The 13200-nt window shown below is 34.8% G+C and overlaps 1 protein-coding gene across 1 annotated transcript in view; it reads right to left on the bottom strand.

The window, feature by feature from the left end:
* LOC116855330 (A disintegrin and metallopeptidase domain 3-like) overlaps positions 1-13200 on the bottom strand; it is a 116545-nt gene that overhangs the window by 80317 nt on the left and 23028 nt on the right. Inside the window, exons 5-6 of the mRNA XM_032838002.1 lie at positions 7445-7521; positions 6801-6978 (exon numbers count right to left, since the gene is read on the bottom strand). Coding sequence (XP_032693893.1) covers positions 6801-6978; positions 7445-7521 — 255 coding nt within the window. The remainder of the gene's footprint in view (positions 1-6800; positions 6979-7444; positions 7522-13200) is intronic.

Here is a 13200-nt window from a genome sequence, read left to right on the forward strand (position 1 = left end):
TTTCTACATCCTAGTTTTTAATCATGAATGGGTGTTGAATTTGACCAAAAGACATTTCTGGAACTACTGATATGGTCCTGTGTCTTTCTACATAAATCTGTTAAATTGTTTCATTCCTGTTCTGCTCTACTCATTTAAATAATAGTGCCTTAAAGTCCCATAGATACTATAGTCGCAAAATTCTTGAAAAAGTATGAATGTTTTTAAACTATAATGGCAACTTGACTAGATAAAAAATTGTTGGGATTTTTATACCTTCCAGAGAAGCCACTCTATACACCCTAGATATACATTACACACTATCTTACAAGCACTTCATTTGGCAAAGGCTAAAGCCAGTCTATTTCTCTACTTTTATGGGTGATTTTGAGGCCAAGATGGCTTTAAGATTGTTCATTATCTATTTATAAAGTCTAATATATTAATCATATTGTATCTCGAGTTGCCAGGTTTCTTAAGAATTTTTTTAAATTCAGGAGTATTTTTTAAAAATTTATTCTTTAATAGAAATATCTTGGGTGCTACTTTATTCATTAATGTCATTTTTACTATCTTGAATTGCCATTATCAGCCTTTCATACTCAGTTATTCAGGGTTCCCCAGAAAAACAGGACCAGTAGGATGTGTATGATTATTTCTTAGATTTATTATAAGGAATTGAATCACATGATTATGGAGGTTAGCAAGTTCAAAAGCTAGAAAGAAAAGGCCAGTAGGCTAGAAACCCAGTAAGAACTGACGTTGTACTTCAGGTCTAAAAATCATCAATTTAGAGATCCAGGGTGAGCTGAAGCTACAGTTTCAGTACAAAGGTAATCATTTGGAGAATTCTGTCTTACTAAGGGTGTGGTCAATCCTTTTGTTACATTCAGGACTTCACCTGATTGCACGAGGCCCTTCCACATTATGGAGGACATTCTGCTTTACTCAAAGTTCAATGATTTAGATTATTCTTATTCAGAAGCGACCTCACAGGGGCACCTGTGTGGCTCAGGGGGTTAGAGCCTCTGCCTTAAGCTCAGGTTATGATCCCAGAGTCCTGGGATCGAGCCCTGTATCGGGCTCTCTGCTCAATGGGGAGCTGGCTTCCCCCTCTCTCTCTGCCTGCTGCTCTGCCTACTTGTGATCTCTCTCTGTCAAATCTTTAAAAACAACAAACAAATAAACAAACAAAACGACTTCACAGGAATTCCCAGAAAAAATAACTATCTGGACCATGTGGCCCTGTCAAGTTGACATAAATTGTAAGTTGGGGTTTTACCACAATATCTACTGTTATTCAGTAGTTCTTTTATCAATGTCTTTAATTTTAAAATTAGTTTTATTTTTCACTTACATTTATTTCCTGAGCACTTTCAAGGAATTTTTAAACAGACTATATAAAGGTAGACCATTAAACTACTACTGAACATTATCTCTGGGGTCATATTCTCTGGGTTTGAGTTTTAATGCTACATCTACCAGAGAACTTCCCAGGATAATCATTTAAATTCTCTAAATCTCTATTTCCCCTTCTATAAAGGGAGATAATGGTAACATTAAAATTGGTTTAAAGAACTGGAAAGATTGGCTATATGTATATTTATATATATGTACTATATATATTTATATATACACACACACACATATAAAGCTCTTAGAACAATATGTGGTACCTATGAGGCAGTATATATAGTCTTTTCATTCAATTTGGATTTTGTGTTTTTCTATCCTATATTTTATGTTTATATTTCATGTACTCCATGTTTATTCCTCTCAAATTATTATTATTTTAGAATATATGTAGTTCTTTCAGGTCAAACGATTCTTGAACAGTGGGTGGGGATTAGTGACTTTTACTACACTTTTGCTTTATTATAAGAAATGGCCAATTATGGGGTGCCTGGGTGGCTCAGTTTGTTAAGTGTCTGCCTTCAGCTCAGGTAACGATTCCAGGGCCCTGGAATCAAGTCCCAAGTCAGGCTTCCTGCTTAGTGGGGAGTCTGCTTCACCCTCTGCCTGCTGCTCCTCCTGCTTGTGTGCTCTCTCTTTCTCTGACAAATAAAATCTTGAAAGAAAGAGAGAGAGAGAGAGAGAGAGGGAAGGAAGGGAGGGAGGAAGGAAGGAAAGTAAAGAAAGAAAAAAGAAAGAAAGAAAGAGGGAATGAGGGAGGGAGGAAGGAAAGAAGGAAGGGCCAATTATCTAAAAATGTTTACATCCTTCTCTAAGAAAAGATGTCAATGAGACACCTGTCCAGGCTCAACTGCATCGAAGGGAATGCACATACCCTTTTCCCCTTACTCTAAAATCAAATAATTTAGTATGGGACCCTTATGAGCCCCTATTCAGAGCTAGGAAGGGAATCAACTACTAGAGTTTCATCCACTTTGGTATTTTCATGAGCAAGACATAAACCTGTTAAGCCACTGACAGAATTGTTTGCTTTAACATCTGGTGGCATTTGACAGAATAGTGATTCTCTGAAAAATACAGATTGAGGATGCCTGTTTACACAATTTTTCCATCTTTTCATTTGGTTGAAAGTTCACAATATTTGATAACTATGGTTTTTGGGCTTGGTTGTAATTGTGTCTGGCTACTATCTTCAATTAGGGTGAGATTAGAGCCTCTTTCTTCCATTTGTGGTTTGCTTGTTTTATATATTAGGAAGAATATTTCACATTAGGAAGAAATGGCTTTTAGTAAAAAAAAAAAAAAAAGAAAAAAAGAAAAAACCCTCAATTCTGAAGTTCTGGATTGGTATAGAATTACAGATTGGAAATTATTTTGCCTCACTAATTGCCCCATTGCCCTTCCACTTCCAGTTTTGCTGTGGGAAAATTTCATGCCATTCTGCATTTTGGTCATATATAAGAAACCGATTTTTAAAATATCAGTCTAGAAATCATCTTAATTCTTTTTGAAAAGATTTTATTTATTTATTTATTTATTGGAGAGAGAAAGAGTGAGCGAGAGAGCACACAAGCAGGGGCAGAGGGAGGAGGAGGAGCAGACCCCCCACTGTGCAGGGAGCCCAATGTGGGGCTCAATCGCAGGACCCTGAGATCATGACCTGAGCTAAAGGCAGAGAGAGTCTTAACCAACTGAGCCATCCAGGTGTTCCAATCTTAAATAATTCTGAGAATTTTTCTTAAATTGTCTTATGAGTTATTCAGTCTAATTTTCTCTATTTATTCATACTGAGACTTCTATCATCCATATTGTTACTTTATTTTTTTAAAGGTTTTATTTACTTGAGAGAGAGAGAGAATGAGTATGGGGGAGGGCCAGAGGAAAAGGGAAAAGCAAACTTCCTGCTAAGCAGGGACCCCTATGTAGGGCTCCATCCCAAGACCCTGAGATCACCACCTGAGTGGAAACCCAGATGCTTAACAAACTGAGTCTCCCAGGGGCCCAGCCATGTTATTATCTTAATTCCATTCCTTATATCTCAAATTTCTGTCATCTGTCTTTGTTCTTTCTTTTTGTGTAATTTCTGGAATTTTATCCTTTGAAATTTCTATTGAATTTCTACATTTTTATTATCCTACTTTTCATTTCCAACAACCGTTACTTATCCACTGAATGTTATTTTTAAAATATCACTTCATTCTTATTTTGTGGATAAAATATTTTTTCTACCATGTGTCTTCCTCACCCTCTGTATTCTTTGGTACTTCAAACTTGAAAATTTTGATTTATTCATGTCTCTATCTTTCATACTAACTTATTTCATCATATGTTTAGTGCCTCTTCATATTAGCAGTTGAGCATTTAATAGCTTATTTCAACATCTCTATGACTACATATGGAGTTTATGAACTTTTGTCTTTACACAGAATAATTTTGTCTGGATTGTTGGTTGGGAAAACCCTACTGTTAATGTGGTTAGTTTTTGTTGTTGTTGTTTGTTTTTTATTTTGGCTGGTTTGATTCCCTCCTGAAGAGGGGGTCTTCCAATATACTTCTTAGAATGTGTAAGACTGGTTCCCAATATCCAATGTGCCAAGTTTAACTTAATCACACTAGTTTAGTATGGATTTCCTCCTCTATTGGGAAATACAATAGCACATCCATGCCTGGTGTCCCCAGTTCATAGACTCCCCAAGGAAAACAGCTTTCAATGATCTGTCAGTCTGCAACAGAGACAATTAGTTAAGAAAGGAAATGAAGGTTTCTTACTTACTTACACAACTTACTTTCAACCAGTTACTTCTTAGGCCCACCTTTAAAAACCCTAGGGGAACTGGACATGCAATTCCAGAAACATCTGAATAGTATAGTACTGCAGTATTTCAAGTTTCCTATAGCCTATCCCAATTACTAGTTTAGAATTCAGGTTCTTAAACCAGCTATCTGCTATTCGTTGTCCATTATTACTACTCTTTTCCTGTTCTTTTTGTTTCTGTATGTTTTTGCCATTTTAAAAATCCATTTTCATTTTAGGGAGGTTTAAGGAAGGGATGAGTAAATGCATGTACCCAAGATGCTTTCAACAGATAAGCCCTTTACTGTATTTTGTTTGGTTTCTGTCTACTTTTCAACTCTGGTTATGATGAAGTTGTTTACCTCGTTTATAAGTTTTTTCTGTTTACTTTCAAAAATATACAAATATATCTAAAATTTAAGCTTTTATTTTTTCTGTTTCTTTTAAAAATCTGATATAGTAAAGATATTAATTTTATATATCTGTACTTATAAAAGCACTGGTCATATATGAAAGCATGCCTAACCAAACTTAAAGATAAGTCTACTAAATTCAGGACGAAAAGCAATTATCGAGTTACTTTATGAAAGACAAAATTCACAACCACATATCAATACTCATTTATCTCCATTCCTGCAGTGATAATTCTGGTTTCTTCTTACATTCTGAAATTTTGTCTCTATTTTACTTCATTATTACATTTTGTTTTGTACTCAGGTTTTCCATCATTACTTGCAATTACCTTGCTCCACTACATTAGAAACTATAGGGAGCAACTATTAATAGCAGTGATTTTTATTGATCAGTTTTTTAATTCGTCCACATACTAAGTAATTTCTATTTATAAGCTTTTTAAATCTTTGAAATAACTGTATGAATTAGGTAGGCATTATCATTATTATTATTATTTTATTATTATTATTTTACAGATAAGAACATTTAAACACAGAAAGGTTATGTTATTTGCCCAGGTTCTTATAAAACAGATAGACTTGGAATTCAAACCAAGGCAGTTGGGACAGCATGTTATCTGTATGTTGTCTAATCTCTGACTTCTTGCTGATTCTGGAGGGGGATGGCTTCAAGTGCTGTGTTATTTGTCTTTTCCAAAGTTATGTCCATCCCTTCAGGTTCTTCCTCTGCCACAGAAGAGTATTCATGCACTCTTTTAAAGTTTTTCAATTTACTTATGTGATAGTGTTCTATTTCACAAGTGAAAATTGTTTCAATTGTGTCTCATATTGTATCACAATATGCAGGTGATTTCCAGAGTTGGCATAAAGTTTGGGGTCACATTTCAGTTTTATTAAAAATGAAATTTTCATCTCTCTATACAATTACACTTTATCATTTTTTTGAGTTTTGGAAAGTTTATTTATAGTTTTATGAATCTGCTTTCATACCACTTATTGTCAAAATAAATAAAAGTAAATTGAAGCAATAAGGAGATGGAGTTCATCAAAAATTCTATTCAGGTTTCATTCATAACTATTTTGTTTTGCTTCTCTTCAATGTGATATCCAATTGTGATGACAGTGTGTGGACAGATATTTATTTAACCACTGATGATAAAATATAAAGTTGTAGAAATGAGTGGAAGTTAGGATATATATAGATATAGCTAAATAGATATAGGTATATACATATACATATACATACAAAAAAACCTTTAGAAATATGCTTACTTTTGTATGTAAGCATTTATAGTCAAAGTGTAATTTTTCAGAACTGTGGTACATTCATGCAAACTTGTTACTTAACGTAAAAATATAAATATGCAAATATGACATAATTGTATAAAATATGTACATTTTAAGTTTATGCATATGTATATGTGAAAAACTATAGAGCAGTATACATCAAAATGATCACAGTGGATACCACAGCAATGTGCATTTACCTTTAGAAAATAACATTATGGTCTATGCTTTTTTCCTTGAAAATGCATATGTTTAATATTTTAATAGATGCTAACATGCATATTATTTAATTGTAAATAATAGTAAGTGTAACATGATGTGTTTATCTTATCCTCTTAATAGCAAAATGGAAATCTTATCCTCTTAATAGCAAAATGGAAATTTCAAAGAGGCATATGTGGTTGTATCATTTTTTGTTTGAAAAAATATATTTGTAAATAGATATAGAAAAAGAATTGGAACAAATAATCCAAAATTCTAAGCACTATTTCTAGATGATGGCCTTTGGAATAATTTCTTCCCTCTTTTCTATTTTTAATTTTTTATCAAATAATAAAGAAAACATGTATTGTCAAGGAAAACACAGACAAACTAATAATAAGCAAATTTGGATATCATTATATTAGTATTATGCAAATTTGGTAACAATGAAACTGTGTTCATATGCATAAAAATACCTCCAATTAGGGAAATGTGAGTACTTTGATTTTTAAATTATGTGTGATTGCATCTATTATAGTTTCTAAATATTATGAGTAAACAAAAACATATTTAAAATAAACATCTTACAACAGAAGGTTTTAGTATAGTACAGTCAATATCAGTTCAATTTTTTCCCAAATATAACACATTTCAATGTGAATAAATTTATTAGAAGTAACACAAATAAAGATTTCATAAAAGGAGTTACTTACTTTTGATTTCACAAGGATCTTGTAGGACTTTTGTACCAAATGGGGCATAAGAAAATTTTCTTTTGAGGGAGAAAAATCAATTTTATCATTATTTATTTGATAAAGCATGTGCTCATATACAGTTGTAGATTCCAATGGCTCAATGCCATAACTGACATTTTCCAATTGCAAAGATCCCCTAGATATTTAAACACATAAAAAAAGAAATAAAAAGATAATTAATATAGATTTTCCACTGAGAATATAAATCACCACTAAATAAGAACATTTCATAGAAAATTAATAGTGGTCTTTGTAGTCTAAAGTCTAAGAATATCCCTTCTTACATGGATAAACTTTCAAACTTAATTTTATTATTTTCTGTCTATTATGTCATTTAGGATTATTGTGGTTTTAGTATGACTGAGAAATGTGAATATTCCTCATACTAGGGGGAGTTTTCCTGCATAAATTCTATGACTGCAAGCCTGGGATGGAGACAAAGAGATAAGAAAAATGATAAAGGAGGGGGAAGAGATAAGTATATGAGAAGAAACAACCAAAGTCTATTTTTTTTGCCTTCACTCTATCCTTCAAGATGTTTCTAAAAATTAAAGAGTCATGCAAAATTTTCAATCATGTACGCCTCCAGAATATGCCATTACCTGAGTCCAGAACAGATGCTAAGCATCACAGCTGATTTTGGAACTTCTGTGGCATATCCTTGATAAAAGCAATGGCCCTAAATGGGAGTATATGAAGATACATTCATGAATGATTTTTAAATAAAGTTTTTGGTTTACCGTTACTTCCTAGACATCATCAAACATTCAGATTTAGTCATTACCAATTATTCACCAGATATCCCACTTCCTTGTTATCTACCCATAGCCTATTTCTCTTAAACCACTTTTACCTAAAAGTAATGACTCTTGCTGTTCTTCTGCAAAATAATTCTTGCTATAATTCTAAGTTTTTGAAGAATAACTTTCTTATCTTTTCTTTCTCAGCCACACTTTTTCTTGTTGTTTTTTTCTAACTTGTAAACATTTTTTTCTGCTTTACTCTGTTCTATGATCTTAGTTTATTTTACAGTATTATGTTTAATGACTCAGATTTTTTTCTTCTGTCAAGTTAATTTTTTTATTTGAGTATAGTTGACATTCTTGAATATATAATCTATAACTCCTAACTCAATATAAATAATATTAATTTGATTTCACATTTGAACATTTCACTTTTTTCTAAGTTATCCAAAAGCATCCTGATATTTCCTCATTTTTATTTCTCTTTAATATCTCACCATATTATTTAATCTATTTAATATTTCACCATCATTAGTTCAAGCTCTCCTAACCATGAACTTTCACAGCATGAGTTTACCCAGGCCTGCCCCTAATATTCTCATTAAGTGAATATTCCTTTTTCCTGCCTTAAAAATTTACTGATATCTAGAGTCCATCCTATTCCTTTAATGCTGTGCTATAAAAACTTCAGTGTTATCACATTCTCACCTATGAATTTGTTTATATGTTATTCCTCCCAAACATACCTCTCCATCAGGAATCATTCATTTTTTCTTAAAACTAGGCTTAACTCCCATCCACCACCCAGTAATAGTGGCAGAGCATCCCCTGCCCCAGGCCAAGGAGCAGCAGCAACCACCTCTTCCTGCACTAGTTCCAGCAGACTACGCTACAATTCCTTCACAAAAAGGTATAAGGCAAACCATGTCCCAACCTTCTACCCAGCAGCAGAGAGTAGTTCAGTCTCTGTAGTTTCTGGCCTTGTGCCAGGGGAGAAAATGAGCCTCATAAGATAATTCTCAACACTCCCAACACAAAGCACAAAAAATGACCCAGATAGGAACTTTCCTCACCCATGCGGCACTTAACAGAGAGAGTGAGAAGTGCACTGACAAGATTAGAGAAGAGACAGAATAAATGTTCTCTATCCCATGGGACCTTCATCACCCAACCCCACCTAGCAATACCAAGACACAGGAAAGTAGCTTTTACCACTATAGGCTGTGCCAGCAAAGATCCAGCAGGCACTTGAGAAGAGCCAGAAGAATGAATCACAATATAATAGTATTAACCCCCCCCAAAGTAAAATTTTTATTGGTACAACAAACCACAATAAATCTAAACTTAACCTGGGTTACTGTCTAAAAACTAGATTTGAATGCTAAGAATACAACAAAAAATCATATGCTATACCAAGAACAAAGAAAATCACAAGAATGAGAAAATAAAACCAACTGATAACAATATTGAGATGACTCACACGTTGGAACTAACAGATTTTAAAGTAGCTGTGAAAATATTGCTTCCGTAGCCAATTACAAATAATGTTGAAAAAATTAAAGAGCAGAAAATAAATAGAAGCCATAAAAGAGATAAAAATATTTTAACTAAACAATGTAATAAACAAACCTACAAAAAATATTTGATAGGCTCATAAGTAGAGTGGAGATGGCAAGGACAGAATCAGTGAATTTGAGAACAGATCAACAGAAGTTGATCTGTCTATAATAGAAGTTGATCAATATGTAAAACAGAGAAAAATGAACTAAGAAAATGAATAGAGCCTTAAGGAACTTGGAACAATAACAAAAGATCTAAAATACATATCAGAATCTGACAAGAAGAACAGAAAGAATTTGGGGCTAAAAAGTATTTAACAAAATAAAGGATAAAACTCTGACCAGAAATATGGTGGAACAGGAAGCCCTGAACCCTCCATCCCTTAAAAAAAACAAAAACAAAAAAACAAAACAAAAACAAAAAAACTAATTCAGCAACAATTCACAGACAAATTTCCTTTATAAGGAAACAGAAACTAATGAAAGGCCCCTGCAGACTCTGGAAGAATGCAAAATCAGACTCACCCAGCCAGTTTGAAGATTTGGCATACCCTTTCAACAAGGACACTGCCCCAGTCCACTGCCATATGATCACAAAAAGACACTCTGGCTCCCAGCTTGACCCGGAGCATGAGAAGGATTTGTCCATGTCTAGTGCCCCAATTTTTCTGGAGGGGCTATCCAAAGAACTAGAACCTGTTTTACCTGTCTTGGAGCTCTAATAGATTCAGTAAAATCTATCCATCCAGGCAAAAATGGAGATGGTGACTTAGGCTAGTAGACACCATTGATTTCTCCCCATGTGTCCCCACTAAACACAGAGTAAATGGACAAAAAGATGCCAGCTCTGCTTCTCCCTGGGGAAGAAAAATTTGATCCATGCATGCAATTTTCTTACTTCACCAAAAGTGCCCAAAGAATCGGCATCTGTCTCACCAATCTTGCAGTATAGATGGGCCAAGCACGATATAGTTGCCAGGGTAAGAATAGAGGCAGAAGCTTGTGAGGCTAGATGCTACTGATTCTCTCTCCTGCCCAATACAGACAGATCAGAAAAAGACACAGATGCATGTTTCCTCTTGGAGATAAAGATTTGGTAGAGGCCCCCATAATCATTGGCCAGGATGACTTGTTAGGATCCTCTTATGTGCAGGGCCCATCAGTAAAGACTGTTCAAAGCAATTAGTTTTGTCTAAAGAGCAGAGGCCAAAGCAGAGTCAAGTAAAATGAAGGATCAGGAAAAGAAATTTCAAACAAAAGAAGATATCTCTGGAAACCAATTCTAATTAAGTTAATTTAAATAGTTTACCTCACAGAGAATTAAAGATGCTCAAAAAGGTCAAGGGAGCAGTGCTTGAACAAAGTGAGAATTTCAAAAACTAGATAGAAAATATTTTCTTGAAGTATGAAACAGATGATAGAATTAAGATGGAGGAGGGGAAGGGGACCCTGAACTTGCCTTATCCCTTGAGCATTGCTAGGTAAATATCAAATTATTCTGAACACCCAATAAATCAATCTGAGGACAGAGAACAAACTGCACATCTACAGGTAGAGAGAAACAGTCACATTGTGGAAGGTAGGAATTGCACAGATTTGATTTGGGGGAGAAGAGAACTGTGGGTGCTGTGAAGGGGAGGGAACCCTGATTACGGAGAGAAGAGTGAGAGAGAAAGAGAGGGAGAGAAAAAGAGTGAAAGTGTGCACAAGGGATTGCACAAGAAAAACTGTCCCAAAACCACTGACTGAGAAAAAGAGAGGGGCTGACTACTACAAGTTTTTGTAAGCAGCAGAGCTCAAAGTATGAAGTTTTAGAAGTCCACACCATCACTGGGGTGGTGCCTGGTGGGCTTAGCAAGTGGGGAAGGTGGGTAAAAGCCCAGAAACAGGCAGCACGGTCTGAGAAACCCATGGGTTGAATGGGGAAAAACAGTTCACCATTGAGTGGTGAAATGGCCTCTCTAAGGACAAAAGAATTAGTAGTGTCAATGTACTGCCTTGTTCACTAGCATAGAGACAGAGACACCAGCTGAGGGCAGTAAACCTTTACTTTACCATAAACTCTGAACTGCTGTGTGGTCATGTGACTGGTTTTCGGGGACAAACTGGCACTGACCACTGTGTGGCAAGACCCCTAACAGATCAGCATATGTCTATACTACCTGGGGCACCTGGGTGGCTCAGTCGGTTAAGCATCCAACTCTTGATTTTGGCTCAGATCATGATCTCATGGCCCTGAAATTAAGCCTCACATGGAATTCTGTACTCAGCAGGGAGTCTGCTTAAAATTCTCTAACTCTCCCTCTCCTTCCCACTCTGCCCCTTCTCCCATAAATTAATTTAAAAATATTTTTAAAAAATATCTATACTACCCAAGGCAATCTGTACATTTAATGTAATCCCTATCAAAATGCCAACATTTTTCACAGAGCTAGGTTAAACAATCCTAAAATTTGTATGGGACAAATAGCGAAAAACCCCAGATAGCCAAAGAAACCCTGAAATAGAAAAGCAAAGCTTGGAGACATCATGATTCCATGCATCAAGCTATATTACAAAGCTGTAGTCATTGAGACAGTATGGTACTGGCACAAAAACAGACATATAGGTCAATGGAACAGAATAGAAAACCCAGAAATGGATCTACAATTCTTAGTCAAAGATTACTTCGATAAAGTAGGAATAAAAGTATTTTTCCAATAGAAAAGAAACAGTCTCTTCAACAAATGGTATTGGGAAAACTAGTCATCGGCCTGCAAAAGAATAAAACTGGAACACTTTCTTACACCATAAACAATAATCAAAATAGCTGAAAGACCTAAATGTGAGATAGGAAACCATCAGAATCCTAAAGGAGAACACAGGCAGAAACCTCTTTGACACTGACCACAGCAACTTCTTACTAGACACTTTTCTGGAGGAAAGGGAAACAAAAGCAAAAGTGAACAAGATAAAAACTTTCACAGTGAAGAAATAATCAACAGCACTAAAAGGCAGCCTATAGAATGGGAGAAGATATTGGAAAATGGCATATCTGATAAAGGATTAGCATCCAAAATATACAAAGAACTTAAATTCAACAGCTGAAACCAACAGTCCAATTACAAAATGGGCAGAAGACATGAATAGATATTTTTCCAAAGAAGATACCAGAGGGTTTATAGACAAATGAAAAGATGCTCAACATCACTTATTTTCAGGTAAATACGAATCAAAACCACAATGAATTGCCACCTCACACCTGTCAGAATGGCTAAAATTAACAAATCGGGAAACAACAGATGTTGGCAAATATGCAGAGAAATGGTAACCTCTTACACTGTTGGTGGGAATGCAAATTGGTGCAGTCACTCCAGAAAACAATACGGAAGTTCCTCAAAAATTTTAAAATAGAACTACCCTATGACCCAGGAACTGAACTGCTAGGATTTTGCCCAAAGGATACAAAAATACAGATTTTAAGGGGTACATGCACCCTGATGTTTATAGCAGCATTACTATGGAATGAACCCAAATGTCCATTAGCTGATGAACGGATGAAGAGAAGATAGGTTGTCATTTTTTAATATATAATGGAATATTACTCAGCCATTAAAAAAAAATGAAATCTTGCCATTTGCAATGAGGTGGATGGATCCAGAATCTATTATGCTAAGAAAAATATGTCAGTAAGGAAAAGACAAAAACTATATGATTTCATTTATAAATGGAATTTAAGAAACAAAACAGGTGAACATATGGGAAAGGAAAAAAAAGGAGGGGATAGAAGCAAACCATAAGAGATTTTTATTTTTTCATAAGAGCCTCTTAGCTATAGAGAACACACTGAAGTTTGATGGAGGGGAAGTTGGTGGGGGATGGGTTAAATGGGTGATTTATATTAAGGAGGACACTTGCTATGATGATCACTGGGTGTTATACGAGAGTGCTGAATCACTAAATTCTCCTAAAACTGATACCACACTTTACTATATTAACTAACTAGAATTTAAATAAAAACTTGAAAAATTAAAGTACCAAACAGAAATCACAGAGCTGAAAATAACTGAACCAAAA

The sequence above is a fragment of the Lontra canadensis genome, unplaced genomic scaffold (assembly GCF_010015895.1).
Source record: "Lontra canadensis isolate GAN:19392208 unplaced genomic scaffold, GSC_riverotter_1.0 scaffold101, whole genome shotgun sequence".
In the NCBI taxonomy this organism is placed as follows: domain Eukaryota; kingdom Metazoa; phylum Chordata; class Mammalia; order Carnivora; family Mustelidae; genus Lontra; species Lontra canadensis.